General features: G+C 49.1%; 1 protein-coding gene across 1 annotated transcript in view; it reads left to right on the top strand.

Moving 5' to 3' along the window:
* ITGB5 (integrin subunit beta 5) overlaps positions 1 to 16,320 on the top strand; it is a 46,206-nt gene that overhangs the window by 15,186 nt on the left and 14,700 nt on the right. Inside the window, 6 exon segments of the mRNA XM_065750989.1 lie at positions 4,778 to 4,946; positions 8,844 to 9,005; positions 10,376 to 10,471; positions 11,074 to 11,163; positions 13,259 to 13,393; positions 15,204 to 15,633. Coding sequence (XP_065607061.1) covers positions 4,778 to 4,946; positions 8,844 to 9,005; positions 10,376 to 10,471; positions 11,074 to 11,163; positions 13,259 to 13,393; positions 15,204 to 15,633 — 1,082 coding nt within the window.

The raw sequence follows: 16,320 nt of genomic DNA, 5'->3' as shown, positions 1-16,320 counted from the left end.
TATAATACCTACTTTCTCTAATTCCTGCACTGTTTTTGATATTTCTTCTTGTCCACCCGGGAGTCTGTACTGTCTTACATTAGTAATCCGGCGTGGTTTTGGCAAACAAATGGGCTCATGTTTCGCATGGCCCCTCAATATTGTCCGTATTGCCCGGATACTAATGTACCTCTGCCGTAGTCTGAACTCTCCCACAGTTGTCTGGAGAGCCAGACCCCATAGAATGTCTATGCCCAAGATATATTCTGGAATTGGGGCAATCGACACCTTATACTCCCGGGGCGGGAGACGCCCAACCCCCAGTTTCAACCACGTCTGGGTGACTGGAATAGTCTGTCCCCCAAACCCACCAATCATCACTCTATTACCCTTAAATTTCGTTGGGTCTCCATATATAATCGATGTTTCTGCGCCAGTATCCACTAGAGCCATCACCTTCTGCACATTTGTCCTGGACCAGAATATTGTTAGTTCTACATAGGGCCTCCGGTCACAGCTAGAGGCCCTATGGGGACCAGAATTTTCCGTTAATCCATGAATTTTGCCAGATCTAAATCTTTTGCCACAGGTGGCTCAGGCACTGTAGCCTGTGACACCTGCGGATATTTTTTCCTTCTGTTCGGTATTATAAAGTCAGCCAAATTCCAGGTTGTTGTTGGTGTTTTTTCTATAATTCGTACTCCCGATTTTCTGGGAGCACTCTGAAATTTCTGATCATTTCTAAGCTGTTTCCACAGCTGTAACAAAACATGGTTGGGTTGCCCATCAATTTTGGTAAATGCAACCCCAGCCCGTATGAGATCATTAAACATAGTCCTCCGGGATACCCGTACGGGGCCTGATCGGGGCATCCGTGGAGCAGGCTTTTTAGTTCTAATAGGGAAGGCCTCAGCATCTTCCACTATACGAACATTACGCCTGGTTCTTACGCGCTCCGTCTCCCCTAAGTCTGCTACTAACTGGGCTGCCTGCTGTACGATGGCTTCTGATGCCACCAACGGATTTAATATGGAAACCAACATCCCATATAGGTGGGAGGGGGCCTGCTGTAGTATTAGATCTCTCATGCCCGCTGTAAATTTTTCCGTATCGGGGCTTTCAAAAGTGTCCGCATACAGAGCCTCCCTCATACCCAGTTCTCTGATATAGGTCTGGAGGTCCTCCATAGAGGACCACAAACCAGTATTAAGAGGGATATCGGTTTTATTGGGCCATGTTAAGCGGCATGCAGCCATCAACCAATCTATAATAGAATGGTTTTCCTCATTATAATGGACAGCTGCATATAATCTTTGTCTTAATGCCGGGTTTATCGTTATAGATGCTAATTTTGACATTTCTGTTCCATTTACTAAAACACTTTCAGCTCCTGCATCCCATAACCTTAGGAGCCATGATGGTATGCTTTCTCTTGGTTTCTGATGGAACCGTTGTACTAGGTCCATCAACTCATTAGCTGTGTATGGACGAGCGGTCACATGGAGGCAGGTTTCTGCAGGGGGCCATTGGTCAGGAGGCACCCCTGCTGGTCTATCCTGTACCTTCTTTGTTTTTTGAGTTATAATAGGCCGAATCTCGAATGGGTCCATCATAGATGGAGTTTCGAGATCTGCCTTAGAGATCTTTTCCCCTGTCATATCAGAGTCTTCTTCCTCTGATTTTGGGGTGTCTTCTACCAATATATTCCTTATTTGTCTTGTGGGGACATTTAGGCCAGGCTTTTTGGTTGTTAACGTACCCAGCTGTTGTTCCAGTTTCTCAATACGGTCTCGTAATAGCTGATTTTCAGTTTCCATATTAACATTTGCGACATCTAACTTGAGTATGGCCATTACTAATGGCCAGGCTACTGCAGAGGCAGCTAACCGCCGCTCCTTGGTAATAAGTATGTCTTTATCTAATCCTACAAAGTAGTCAGTCAAATAAGATGGAGAAGGAGCGGCAGTCCCTGGAACCCGCATGGGTCCCCATTTCTCAATAACGGATGCCAATCCATAGTAGGGTGACCCCATGAATCCTGGAATTAGACCAGGGATTATCTGTTCTAGGGGGGTAACGTTCTCCCCCTTGGCCCATTTAAATATACTCCAAATAAACGACATTATGGATTTAGTTAGAGCTGCCTGGCTCGCCAAATGTAGAGTAAATAACTCCTAATGACGATACTCCACCAGGGAATAGTATAGAAGATGGTATATTTCAAGTAGTTCTATACAAACAGTTATACAGGTAATACAAAAGAGAAGATGGCTCACCTTTAAGATGACAAGGCTCGCAGAGGACTCCACATGGGAGGGATCTCCAAGAAGAGATCCTTCCCTGGTGGTGGTCAGCCCTTAAATGGGGTTTGAGAGAGGAGGAACTAGGCTCCACCCCTTCCACCCACACAGGTATATCACCTTCACCTGTGCCCCCATGGCTGACTTGGTGCTCACCTCAGGTGACCAATCAGTGGTTCAGGCCGTGATTCAGCAGTTCCCATACAGACGGGCCTGTGAGACTGATTAATGAGTATTTGTAAGGCATTCTGAAGATGTCAGACAGCTTCCTTCATCTTTATTGCCGTGGAAGGAAAGCAAGCTGGCAATTGCAACAGACACAAATAATGCAGTTTGCTTTGCAGGGTTATCAGAGCCGTTTTTTTTCCTTGTTAGTAGCTTTCTTAGTGTCTTTTTGTTTGACTTGCAACAGCCAGAGGATCTAGCCTGTTGAATCAAGGATTATGCCAGAGTGAAATAGGCTAACACGAAGGGTGTGCAGGCTGAGATGGATTTGGATGTTGGCACGTGAGGATGGATACAGCAATGAGTCACAGAATCATTAAGGTTGGAAAAGACTACAGAGATCACCAAGTCCAACCCATCCACATAATGCCCACTAATCATGTCACCCAGCACCCATCTAGTCCTTTCCTGAACACGTCTGGGGATGGTGGCTGTACCACCTCTCTGGGCAGCCTGTGCCAGTGCATCACTACTCTTTATGAGAAGATATTTTTTCCTAATATCCAATCTGAAATGATCTCCTGGGAGAATGTTGCCTTTGACACTTACCTCTGTGCTCCTCGCCCTGCCCCTTCTCCTCAACCCTTTTTGGGGTGCTTTTGACTGCTGGAGGGGCAGTAGAGTTGGCCCTTTTTTGTGAAGCATGTGGAGGTACTTCGGCTGTAAGATCGCATCACAGACGCCAAGCTTTATGAGTGTGCTTGCTCTAAGTTTTCTATATGAGAGGCAGATTAAAGAGAGCTTTCATCAGCTGTAAGTCTCTTGCCATCTTTTGGCATTCACCATATATTTAGCATCTCATCACCCACTGACCAAACAAAATTATCCACACACTTTTTTCATCAGTTCTATCCTGAGAGAAAAGTCAATTGGATGGTGCTTTTAATAGTAAAAACTCATGCTTTGGCTGTGAAACATAGCCACAAATCTGGAACTCCTTGACTTTGGTGCCCTTGCACGTGTTTATAGGGGGATAGGTAAGTCAGAGGAAAGTACAAAGCTTGTTTTGGAGCACAGAGAATCCTACAGTGCCCAGATGAAAGCCCTGGCTAGTGAAGGAATACTTTCATCTGTCATTTCTTCTTCAAACACTTCCTCTTGCTCAGAGCATTCAGGTTATGCAGTATTTTCCATTCTGCATCCCTTGCATGCCTTACTTTGGGACGCTGCTGTAATGGAAACCACCTGGCTGACAGACCTGGCTGGGCACAGACAAGGGGCTCTGCACGAGGTGTTTGCTGACACCACAGCACCATGTCCTCTGCTCTGCACAGGTCTTTCCCTGCACCTGAGATTTGGCATGGCCTCAGGGATGCACACAGTAGTCTCCTTAGTCCTTATTTGCTGCTGCACTGAAGCTTGGCTGCCATGCCTGGGAGGCTGGGCCTGCTAGGTCCATGTGTGGTGGTGTGCATGGGTTTGCACAGTGGGGACGTGCATGTTGCATGCAGCATCTGGCATGGGAGGGGATAGAGCTACCAGCAGTGGTAAACTTTAACAGCTCCTTTGTTAAGAAAGCCTTTTAGAGCCTACTCACAGTGGATCATTTCAGATTGTACTCTGCTTTCTATCTCTGAAGATAAGATTGACCTACTGCAAGTGCAACTCCTTTGTAAACACATTTTCTTCTTAACTTTTCTCCTCCCTCTCCACTGCCCATGCTTACCTCCTGTCCACACTGCAGGACTCACTCAGCTCAGGACTCCCAACCACACCATGAACCCCAAACCCACGAGGTTTGTTGCCTCCTGGCTGCTTTGCAAGGTTTTCTGGAAGCCGGCCACGTTGTTTCTCCACCTTAAGGGTGCCACTCCTTCCTTGCTGCTCTAAGCTAAGCAGAAGTGATGGTGCTTGCTCACCTGCCTCTCAGGGAGGGTGGGAGGATGCATGAGACATTAAGTAAGTGCATGCCCACTGCATGGCTGTGCTGGAGGCTCTAGTGTGGAAATTGCTGTGATTTATGAGTACTGAAACCCCACAGCCATATGGCCCCAGTGCTTGGTGCCTCCACTTGAACGTTATGGGGAGACATTCAGTACAGATGAGATCTTTGGAAACTTCAGTTGCTCAAAGCCAGTGCAGGGTGGAAACAGAGATAGGCTCTACTGTGTATTTGCAGATAACTTGCCAGAAATCATAGCATCCAAAGCATGAAGTCTTGTGGAAGGCTCAAAAGTTTGGAAGCCTGGATGGTAGAACTGGGTGCTCCTATGGCTTGTAGCTCCTGGTAGGGTTGATGCCAGCTAACCTCTCCTCCTCTGCTCCTCTTGCAGATATAAGCTGTTCCCAAGCTGCGTCCCCTCCTTTGGTTTCCGCCATCTCCTGTCCCTGACGGACAAAGTTGACCGTTTTAATGAGGAAGTGCAGAAGCAGAAGGTGTCCCGGAACAGGGATGCTCCAGAGGGCGGATTTGATGCAATTTTGCAGGCTGCTGTGTGCAAGGTGAGTCCTGCTGCCTTCTGGGTTTTTAAAACAAAGTAAAAGAGGGTATGTTTCTTTAGCTGTGTTCTTGGACCCAGCTTCAGTGTCTGGTTTCTTGGAAGGAATGAGTAATTTTTTCTTGCAGAAACCATGAAAACTGCATGGAGAAGTAAAGGATTCTATGTGCTTTTGTGCATGAAGGAGTATAGTAAAAATGCATCTCCCTTGCTGTCACCATGCCACAAAGGACAAATCCTTTCCCTGCAGTGCACAGCTAGGTTTGCATGCTGTTCCCACTGCAAGATTCTTGCTCAAAATCCTCCTGGAGCAAGTGTTTGGGTTGCTCCATATCCCTTTGTGAATTGGGGATGAAAACCAACACTTCTTTCAAGTGTCCTCTCCCCTGGGTGGTGCAGCTGGGTTGCCCTGCTCTCCAGGGACAGCCCTGGCTGCGTTTTTCCCTCTGACATACAATCCGGTTTTTGCCTTACGCAGTCCTCTTGGTAGATTCTGTTTTCTTGTGGGTGTAGGTTTTGGGAGACAGGAGATAAGCATCATCTTCAGGAGCGGTGGGATACAGGCTTGTGCAACAGGGTTGAGTGGGAACGCTGATCTCCCTTTGTTCACGCTGGGTACTCGACAGGACTGAGCCTGCCCTGCTGGCTCTGATGGCTCAGAGCAGCCATCTTTCCTCTCCCAGCCTGGTGCAGGTGCTGCTGCTGGCACTGGGACAGCGCTGCTCCCAGGGCTTCTGTAGGTACAAAGTTCATTATGTGGCTAAGGGGGTGGCACTAGAGCAGGGACACCTAGGGCCGGTGACTCTGTCGTGCTACCCTTCATGTGGCTCTTTGTGGTTTCTCTGTCACATTTTCCTTACTGCAGAAGTGGGACAGGATTTCCTTATAGTGTAGAAATATTGCACAGAGCATTGTTTGGGCTGTGCTTCCTAAGCCCCATAACCCCAAGGGGAGCTTTGTTCCCCTTGCAGGTCCAGAGGTGGTGATCTGGGTGGGGGCTATCTGTGGCTGTGGGGTGGGTTTCTCCATGGCCACATGCCTGCAGTACCCTGCTGCCTTTCCTGGCATGCTCCAGCTCTTTCAGCTTTTACCCTTTAGGGCATTTGAGACTCTGTGAGCACTTAAAGGAGCCATTTGTACCATCCCAAGGGACATCCCTTGGCAACTGCAGTGTTGGATCATGGTGTTCTCCCAAGCAAGCACAGAGGTGGGAAGGTGCTTTCATGCTGTAATTCATATCAAGCGTTTCTTCTGCATGAGCTGTTGTAAGAGCTCTGTAATGCTCCAGACATTTTTTGGCCGAGGTTTTAAACTGAGGAGTGGGGAAATCTTGCACAGTTAATACAGACTAATAACTGATCTGTGTTTGGCTCCTCTCTGAAAGATGGAGAGATGGTAAATGTTATTCTGGAGGCAATGAAAGAGCCAGAGACAATAAGCTTTTATGCTGATGCTGGAGTGGTTAGCCAGGAATATTAATCAACTTTCTCTAATTACGTTTTCCATTTGCAATACTTTGGTTTTCTGCCATCTTGAAGTGGGGATTGGTGGCATATGTAACTACACGGAGCTGCAACAAGGAGTTGATGCTAGGTTATAATACAAAGTGTCTTTTGAACTTTTGATCAGCGCTCGCTAGGCTCTACTTTCAGCATAAATTTAGATGCTTACTTCAGACTTGGAAGTGCTGATAGCAGTCCGGACGCCTTTTTTAGGGCTGTGCTGTAGTGGTTCTGACAGCAGTGACTGTGGGAGCAGAGCAGGATCTGTTCCTGCATGGCCCTGCAGAGACAAGTCCTGCCTCTCCACACTGCCTCGGGTCAGGTCCCACCCTGCCTTTCAAACCTTTGTATCCCACGGGGATTAAAACCAGTGCCGGCGTCAATGCAGATTGCTGTTCAAAAATCACAGGCCAGTAAAAATAAATGAAAACCTCTTTGGTTGTTTGTATTGAGCAGAGCAGAGCACTGCATGTCGTGCGGAGGACGGCGTTTCCCAGTGTTTTGCAGCTGCTGGTGGAGGCAGTGAGAGATGCTGCAGCTGCTCAGTGCCAACCTCTTGCTTTTTCCACCCATCTCCAGCAGCCATGCACGTTTTGCAATATGTTGGTGTTAGCTGTGTTGGCTCAAAGCGCCGTGCAGCTTTGGCATCAGGTTGGATGCTCTAGCTGAGAAATGCTGCCCAGATTTTTTCAGCATTTCTGTGTGCTTGGCTTAAGTGCAAGAACAGGGAAGAAGAGGTGGTGCCGGCAGGCAGAAAAACAGAGGCATCGTGCCTGAAGTGGCTGCGTAACTGTTGTCTGAATGAAACCTGTATGCTTTGTGCATAGCATGCTTCTAAGCAAGTGGAACCAGTGTTTTTTGTCTCAGTCCTTAAAGAAGTCAGTGTTGGGCACTGAAAGGAAACTGAGTTGGATGGGATGTCGGGTGGGTGTCTGTCCGGGGTGGCTGAGTTGTGCAAGAACTGCTGCTTGTGTTGTCAGAGCTATTATCACTTTTGGGTTTCAGCCTTTTGTCTAGTGGGATTGCTTCAGTGCCAGCGAGGCTGTGAATGCCCCATCCCTGAAGGCATTCGAGGCAAGATGGGATGTGGCTCTGGGCAGCCTGGTCTAGTGGTTGGCAACCCTGCCCACGGCAGGGGGGTTGAAACTAGATTATCTTTGAGGTCCTTTTCAACCCAGGCCATTCCCTTGATTCTGTGTTTCTATGAATGGCTCTCACTTTCCAGACTTGTTGCTTTCTGACCTGGATGGCAATGTGCTGCTACGCTGCACAACTGTCCTGCCACAGAGGGCTTCCTCTGGCTGTACCTGCATTGCATGGCTCTTGAAAATGCCCATAATGAAAAAATACTTCTTGCACTGTGGAATAAAAGGAAGTAGAGTCTTGGGTAGTTCTCCTGAAGCTGTATTTATCCGAAAGGTCAGCAGTCTGTGGGCTGTGACTCACATCTGCAGCTGAAAATTGTGGTGGCAATCATGGTTATATACTTCAGTGCACACTGCCAGCTCACCATCACCCCACTAGCGGTTTCAATAGGAAATGCGTGAAGCCAAGTTGAAGTTTGTCAGCTGGTGTGTGAATGTAGGACGAGGTAGATTTCAGATGTTACTAAGTAAGCTGAGCAGTGAAATCCTGAGGATTTGGGTGTTTTCAGATTTGAGTTGCTTCTGGGTGCTCCTGGCTCTGTGCTGTGTGCATTGCGTGGGCACAAGCTGGAGGCCAGAGCCATCCAGTAGGTGGAGAGAGCTGCTGCCTGGTGGTTTCCAAAAATTTCCTTTTGGCTCCTTTGTTTCCCTCCACTTCCATTGCAACAAACAGCTTCAGCGTGCTTTCTTAGGCACGGATCTGCTCCTTGGGCTGGTGCGGAGCTGGGGGAGCTCTGTGGGAGGGAAGCAATTAGCATCCCATTCTGGTGCCTTTCCGTGCAAAATCCCTATCCCTGCAGATCTGTCCATGCACAGACAGTCACAATGCCTGCTCCTTGCATGGACAGGCTGCAGGTAAGGGCCTTGCTTCCCGTGCTGCAGCTCCGAAGCTGCTTTTCCAAGCAGGCTGCAAGGAAAATGCTGAGCAGGGCTGGTGCAGCTCTCATGCTGCCTGCAGCAGCACGGCCGTTCCGCAGAGCTGAGGAAACGAGGTCAAATGAAACACGTGCAGAGGAATTTGGCAGTTCTCCTCTGGCTATAAAAGCAGCTGAAATTCTTATTCTTGGATCAGGGTAGAGAAGTTCTGGTGGACAGTCCACGTACCTCGTCGTGCCTTTTTAGGTTAATGCGTTGGAGGGAGATGCTGGGTAATGCCAGAAGGGCCCCAACATCTTCTTTTCTCACCAGATAGGGGTGGACAGATGCATGGCACTCTACTAATCAGTGTTAATGAGGCCTTTTGTTCTGCTTCAGGAGAAGATCGGCTGGCGGAAGGAGGCATCCCACCTGCTGGTCTTCACAACGGACGACGTGCCCCACATAGCTCTGGATGGGAAGCTGGGGGGACTGGTGCAGCCCCACGATGGCCAGTGCCACCTGAATGAGGCCAACGAGTACAGTGCATCCAGCCAGCTGGTGAGCGGGCACGAGGACCTCGGGGTGCTGCTCTGGGTGTTGTTTGCTCCTGACTCTGGAGGCTTTTGATGAGCATGGCCCCGATGAATGTGGTTTCACCCTTCCCCTTGGGCATCTCCAGCTCAGTGAATGCGCTTGTGATACTCAAAGATGGGTTCGGAGCCCAGCAAATTTTGTCAGGATTCACTGACAGTGAGGGAAATGTAACTTGGCATGCTGAAGTGCATCAGCAACTGCCAAGTGCCCAGGGATTGTCGGGCTCTCAGCAGGGAGGCTGAGCCCACCTTGATGTGGCTGCAGCCGCAAACACAACTGAGATGCTGATCCTATTCACAGCCTTTGAGTGCAACCCTAACGTAGATCTTAGTACTAAATAAACAGACCAGCCCCTTTTCTCCCCCCCTTTATTTAAACTCAGTGGAGGAAACTTCTCTGGTGAATGAGCACTTGTCTGCTGCCTAATTATCACATCTCCTGCAGAATGGTGCTTTATCCAGCAGGTCACAAGCACTAATTATGATTTTTGTTCCTGCATACACTACTCTGTAACGAGAGGTGTTTCTGGATGGCTGCCTATGGCTCCTTAGAGAACCCCCTGTTCACAGCCCATGCAATCTTGCAAGTGTTTGCATTCCGGAGCACAGCTGCTGTACTAGAGCTGTGCTGGGGAGCTGGCATGAGGATGCTGTCTCTGTGTTTATCTGAGTCTTGGAAGCTCTAAATCATCCCTCCAGCTTGCAAGTGAGTGGGGTGCTTTTTCTGAGAGCAGCATTTCAGAAGCAGCTTGAGGTCTGAAACTGGAGTTTCAAAGCCCTTTAAATAGGTACTGTTTTGTTCTTTTGCTGCTTATGTATTGCTAGAACAGTGTCTTCCTGCCAGCCTTTCTTTTTCTGAGTTCTGCAGAATTGAAGTTTATCAACATCTCTTCAACGCTCTACCATGCAGCAAGAGCAGGCAATGGATATTTCAGCTTTCAGAGAAAAATCACACTTCTCTGCTTAGTGCAGTTGTAGATCATGGTCTTGCCTTGCATTCGTAGAGGTAGCAGCTATGGTATGACACACGTACACTGGCTGATAGCAAAGTAAAAGGGGTAGGGAAAAAAATTCTGTGGTTCAGGTGTTGCTGTGGCTCACGGTGTTGTCATTTTGTATGTTCTAATGATAGGTGCAGGAGAAATAATCAGGGGGTGACAGAATTACCAGAATGTTTCTACTGTTTCAGTTGTGGGTGTAGTGGTGCATTGGGGACTTCATGCTGCAGTGAAATGCCATGGGTTTTGCTGCTGGGAGGAGAAGAGCAATGAAATTGGTCTTTGCCTCTGTGCTACCCATCAGACTTTCTGTGCTGTTGTTTTTTTTTTCCACTAGGATTATCCTTCCCTGGCACTCCTTGGGGAGAAACTAGCTGAAAACAACATCCACCTGATTTTTGCTGTTACAAAAAGCCATTATGTCCTGTACAAAGTAAGTGCTGCTGAGCTGCCCATGGGCAGGGCTTTGGGTCTCTCTTGAGAGCATCTTTGCCACAGTGCCCTTAGGTCACACCAGCTTGGCACAGCTGTCACCTCTCTCTGCTGGCACCCAGAGCGTGGTCATTCAGTGAAAAGCACTAAAGCTGCTTAGTGCAAACAGATCTCTGTGTTGGGGAGCGTGTGCATACCTAAAATAGACCCTAGCCTAATCTTGCTGCTGTGCAGCAGACAGCAGGGCAGAAACCTGTTCAGCCCATTCTGCTGTGACTCAATCCCATTACCTAATCCAGCACGGTGCTGCTGCCCAGCTGTGTTTTTCCATCACCCCAGCCCCAACCTGAGCTCCTTTGCCATTCCCATGGCAGGAGGCTCTTCCCTGGGGCTGCCTCATAACATGAGTGGGTGGAGGGATGTGGGGATGCAGGTTGGGTTTTTGGGAAGTGCATGCTCTGCACTGAGCTGGGCAAGCAGTGAGGTGGTGGAAGTCCCCACGGGGCTGGGGGCTGAGCTCATGCTCCACACCCACTCCCGGGGAAGCTCAGCTGCTGCACTGCATTGCATCACAGCACATTTTCCGCTTGTTGTCTTTTCAAGAACTTCACTGCCTTGATTCCTGGGACCACGGTGGAGATTTTGCACAAGGACTCCAAGAATATCATCGAGCTGATCGTCAAGGCCTACAACGTAAGTGTGTTTTAACACCACAGCTGCTGTGGTGGGAACGCCAAGAGCTGAGCTCTCTCGGCCCTGCCTCATGTGCTCCACCCAGGCTTGGCTCCATCTCTCTGGTCCTGTCCGCAGTGGGTCACTGCTGACGTGCTTGCATCCACCCTGGGGAGGGAAAGGAGCTGCTTGTCCTCTTTAGGATGATGCTGATGGTTGGGCTGATCTAATCTGCTTGGGCCCTTGCTGGGCTGGCAAGGAAACGAAGTGCTTCTTAGGTCTTCCCTGCATGAACTGGAGCAGGAGTACTGGGCTGCCCAAAAAAGTTTGTGGCAAAGGAGAGGTTTGGTCCCACTTCTGTTACGTGTAGGACTGCATCATAAATGCAACCTGGATTTGTTGTTGTCACAGACCACCGTACCCTTAGAGAAAATAGACCATTTCTTTGCTATTTGATGCTCAATGACGTCCCGGGGACATGACACAGCTTGAGTGGCATCCTTGGGTTGATCACTGCGCATCTCTATGGAGATAAGGAGAGCAGAGCAATCAGAAGCAGCTAGATAGTAAGCTAGGGGGATAGCTGTCTTAGCTGTCTGCATTTCTGTTGACTTCTTGCTGGATCCTTATGGTTCAGCTCTGTGCTTCTGGGAGGATGTTGGGTGTGTGAGATGTGTGACCACGTGTGAGTGTCTGTTGTGGAAATACTTTACTTCACCAGTGTCCTTATAGTTAAACCAAAATGCTTTGCTGTCCTGGGTCAGCCCTCAGGTAGTGTTTTGCTAGGGGGACAAACAGTGCACCCATGATGGGTTCAGGAAAGCAGATCTCATGATGTTTCTTGATACAGCACTGATGAGTTCCCATCACAGGTGGTCTTTGTATCAGGTATCTCTGGAGAATCTGCAGGTTCTGAATTCCCTTGTGTTCACACTGAAGTGCTCCTCCTTAGAGTGTACCCCATGCTGTTACAGCTTTATTTCAGTCAGAAGTTGCTCCATCTCGTGGGCCAAGTCCTTCCCCTGGACCTCTCCTGATCATCTCTGAAAGCATTGCAGGCCTGGAGGCCACCAAACAGCACAGCAGCAAAACTCCTCTAGTAGTGGCTGCAGTGCTGTCAGGAGGTATGCTGCACTGCAGTGCCAAGTGGCTAATAATAATTAGCATTTAAATTAGGCTAATGGCATTACTCTGTAAGGCTGATAAGAAATCTTAGTGTTTGCATCAGACTGTAGGAATGACCCAGGTGAGGTCATACCATGGTCCTTCTGACTTGGTGTCCTGTGTTCTGTAGCCTTTGTCTTTTTTGGACACCACTCACAATGCATCAGTTCCAGCCCTTAGGAGAACTGAACAAAACAACCTCAAATCACATTAATATTTATAAACAGAGTTTTCCCTTTATTTTGCTTTGGCTTAAGAAGTCCGGGTTGTGCAGCAGGGCAGACAGATGAGAAGAAGAAAGGGGATAGGAGCATACCAAAATATCACTGATGGAGAACATTTTTCCACTTCAAAATGTTACACAAAGGAAGAGGTTTTACATTTTTTTTCACCATGGAAAACCTCATATTTGCTACTGACATACCCAAAGGCATCTGGCATTTTCTCTTTAGAGGGAAAAAAATGTTTTTCTGACCAGTTTGTGTTGAATCAAGAAAGTAGGACAGAGTTGCTGATTTAGTTTCAAGTGTGGTTTTATGCTGCCTTTGTGCGGTACGAAAGGCATCACAGGATGGATGCCAGCGGAGCGTCGGGTTCTGCACTCTTCCAACAGACTTTGCTGTGGAGGAGGTGCAGATGTGCACACAAGGCTCTGACCTTCAGCTCAGAGGTGAAGCAAATGGTCCATTTGTGGTTGAGAATGTTTCCTTTTTTCTTTTGTTGTGTATGCATATCTTTCCAGTATGGGTTTCAGTGGTCATCATGACCCTTGCGGAGTGCATAAACATCCCCAGGTGCTCCAGTCCTATTCCAGGTATTGCTTTTTGTGTTGGTGCACAGATGTCCTGGCTGCCTTCTGAATACAACAGAAGACAGCAAAGCAGAATGCTCTGCAAAAGAAACCTGTCTACCTATAATAACCTGACAGCTCTCTTTCCCATTGTATTTCTAGAGCATTCGGTCCAAAGTAGAACTCACTGTCTGGGACAGCCCTGAGGACATTGGCTTGACCTTCACTGCCACGTGCCAGGATGGGTTGTCCTACCCTGGGCTCAGAAAGTGCGGAGATCTCAAGATAGGAGATACGGTGAGTCCATCTCTCTGCACTTCTTGGATGTCCATGTTTCTCTGCTAGCCTCAGAACTGTGCCATGGTAATGTAAAAAGCCCCTGCCGGCAGCTCTGCCAGCTGAACAGCTCTTCCCTCTTCATGCAGGGGAATTAGACTAGATGGCCTTTAAGGGTCTCTTCCAGCTCAAACGGTCCAATGATTTTGTCATTCTGTGAAGTCCACCTGAACATGTTGGGAATGAGCCTACCTCGTGTGCAGGGCAAGAGGGCACATTGTCACCTGGGATCAGCACTGCATTGCAGGGCCACCTGGGGTTCCTGAGCCCCAGGCCTTTGCTGTTTGCGAGGACTCACTGGCAGGATGATTTCCTTATTTGAGAAGAACGGCTTTAAAAACATACCAGAGTGCTAAGCACTTGGGCATATAAAAATAGTATGGAAGAATAAACAGTAGCTGAACTTTTACCCCTCCAAATAAGGGCCATGCGAAGTGTTAAAAAGGGAGGTGGCCTCAGCATTTTAGCTGACATTTCTGGATTTCAGCACAGTGGGTAGAATCGGTGCCTGGAGCTGTGCCAACTGTGGGCACGTGCCCTCCTGATGTCCCCAGCAAAGCCAGGGCCCCTGGAGCAGGAGCTGGGCTTTGGGCTTTGGCACAAAGACAGGAGCTCACCCAGCTGCTGTGGCTTGTCCCTGCATCCCCGCCTGCTCAGCAGCTTCTATGAGGATCAGGGTCTAGCTCCTGCAAACAGCTGAGAGCTTCCCCAGATGGTCTGACACCAGCACAGGGTCCTGACCTGCTGGGATGCGGTGCTGGTGATGTGTGGAAAGAAGCAGGGTGATGTCCCGAGCTTGCTTTCTGATTTAATGGCCTTAAGTTGTACCAGGGGAGGTTCAGGTTGGAAATAAGGAAAAATTTCTTCTTAGAAAGAGTGGTTGGGCACTGGCACAGGCTGTCCAGGGAGAGGGTGGAGTCACCATCCTTGGAGATGTTCAAGAACTGTGGAGATGTGGCACTGAGGGACATGGTGGGAGTGGGCTGGGGATCAGACTTGATCTTAGAGGTCTTTTCCAATTTTAGTTATTCTATAATTCTATGTCCTTCTCTGCAATTTATGTGTGTTCCCTAATTGGGGCTTTATGAGCAATGCAGGTTGGGATTCTCACAAAAGGCTCTGAATCCTTCACTTTGTGGACACCTTGGATCCTTGTGCTGCATTGGCTAGATCTGATACTTGCTTTCTAGAAACTGTCATATTTTTGCTGTTATGAAAACCTGTCTGTTTGCTAGACTTTTGCCCCAGTTATTTCATGGATAGACAAGCTTCCTCCTGCCACACAGAAACCAGCAGTCTGTGATGGAATCCTCATGGGTGATGGTAATAAGCCTTGAAACTTCACTCGAATGCCTGTGGTGTCTTTTGAAATGAGCTACCCATGGAATAACAAATGCTTTGGTGAAGGCTGAGATGTGGGTTCTGCAGGCAGAAGCTGTGGGGGCCTAAGGTGATGAGGAGAGCGGCTGCACAGTTGTATGGGGCTCCCTTAGCACGGCACCAGCACTTCCCTCTTGGTGGTTCTCCCCTTGGTGTGAGGTTTGTGGGTATTAAACATCAGCTTTGTGCCCATGCTTGTCCAGCTCGGGTCACATGTGGCCCAAATGGGGACCCAGAGTGGCAGTGAGGAGCGAGGAGGAGGCCAAAACCTTAATCAGCTATCAGGGCACTGAGTTGCCCACGTGAGATGTGGGTTGGGGCGGTTCATCCGCACCTGAGGGGCCATTTTGGGCTGCACACTGACCCCCCCTGCCTCTTTCTCTCTCCCCAGGTCTCCTTCGAGGTGTCAGTGGAGGCCCGTGGCTGCCCGGCCGAGGACACCTCCCATGTCTTCACCATCAAGCCGGCCGGTTTCCGTGACACACTGGAGGTGACGGTCACCTACAACTGCCTCTGCAGCTGCACCAGCCATGCTGAGCCGGCCAGCACCAAGTGCAGCGGCAATGGGACCTATGCCTGCGGGCTGTGCGAGTGTGACTCCGGCTACCTGGGGGCTCGCTGCGAGTGCGAGGAGGGAGCTGGTGGGGAGACCCAGCCCGGGCTGTGCCGTGAGGTGGAAGGAAAGCCCGTCTGCAGCGGGCGGGGGGAGTGCAGCTGCAACCAGTGTGTCTGCTACGAGAGCGAGTTTGGGAACATCTACGGGCCCTTCTGTGAGTGTGACGACTTCTCCTGCGCCCGGTACAAGGGAGTCCTCTGCTCAGGTAGGTGCTGTCTCACCTCTTGTAACTCCGCTTTCCTCGGGCTGTGAAGTGGCGGCTTTGGTGTTGGTCTTTTTGAGAGCAGCCTTAGTGTAGCCCTCATGAGGCCTCATCTGGAGTGCTGTGTCTGGCATAAGAAAGATGCGGGGTTTTTGGAGCAGGTCCAGAGGAGGCCATGAGGATGCTCCAAGGGCTGGAGCAGCTCTCCTGCTAAGAAGGGGGAAACTGGGCTTGTTAAGCCTGGAGAAGAGAAGGCTCTGAGGAGACCTTGTGACCTCATTCCTGTACTTAAGGCGATCTTAATAAATAAACAGGAGTGAGAGTGAATTTTTACATGGTCTGATAGTGATAGGACAAGGGAGAATGACTTTAAACTAAAAAAAAAGGGAGATGTAGTTAGATGTGAGGAAGAAATTCTTCACTAAAAGGGTGATGAGGCACTGGCAATGCTGCCCAGAGAGCTGTAGATGCCCCATCCATGGAGGTGCTCCCATCTGGGTCGGATGGGGCTCTGGGCAGCCTGAGCTGGTGGGTAGCAACCAGCCCAGGGCAGAGGTGTGGAACTGGTGAGCTTTAATGTCTCCTCCAAACCAACAATTATGTGATTCTACTAAAACCCTCACAGGCTTGGATTCTCCCAAGCTTTGTCTTCCCTTCTTAAGTTGGATTTCTCCACTTGTGCCATAAGGC

Source organism: Cyrtonyx montezumae, unplaced genomic scaffold, assembly GCF_038088225.1.
Source record: "Cyrtonyx montezumae isolate F1298 unplaced genomic scaffold, pur_monq_1.0 scaffold_7, whole genome shotgun sequence".
Lineage (NCBI taxonomy): Eukaryota > Metazoa > Chordata > Aves > Galliformes > Odontophoridae > Cyrtonyx > Cyrtonyx montezumae.
The sequence above is the reverse complement of the archived record's forward strand: the minus strand, read 5'-3'. Positions and strand labels throughout refer to the sequence as shown.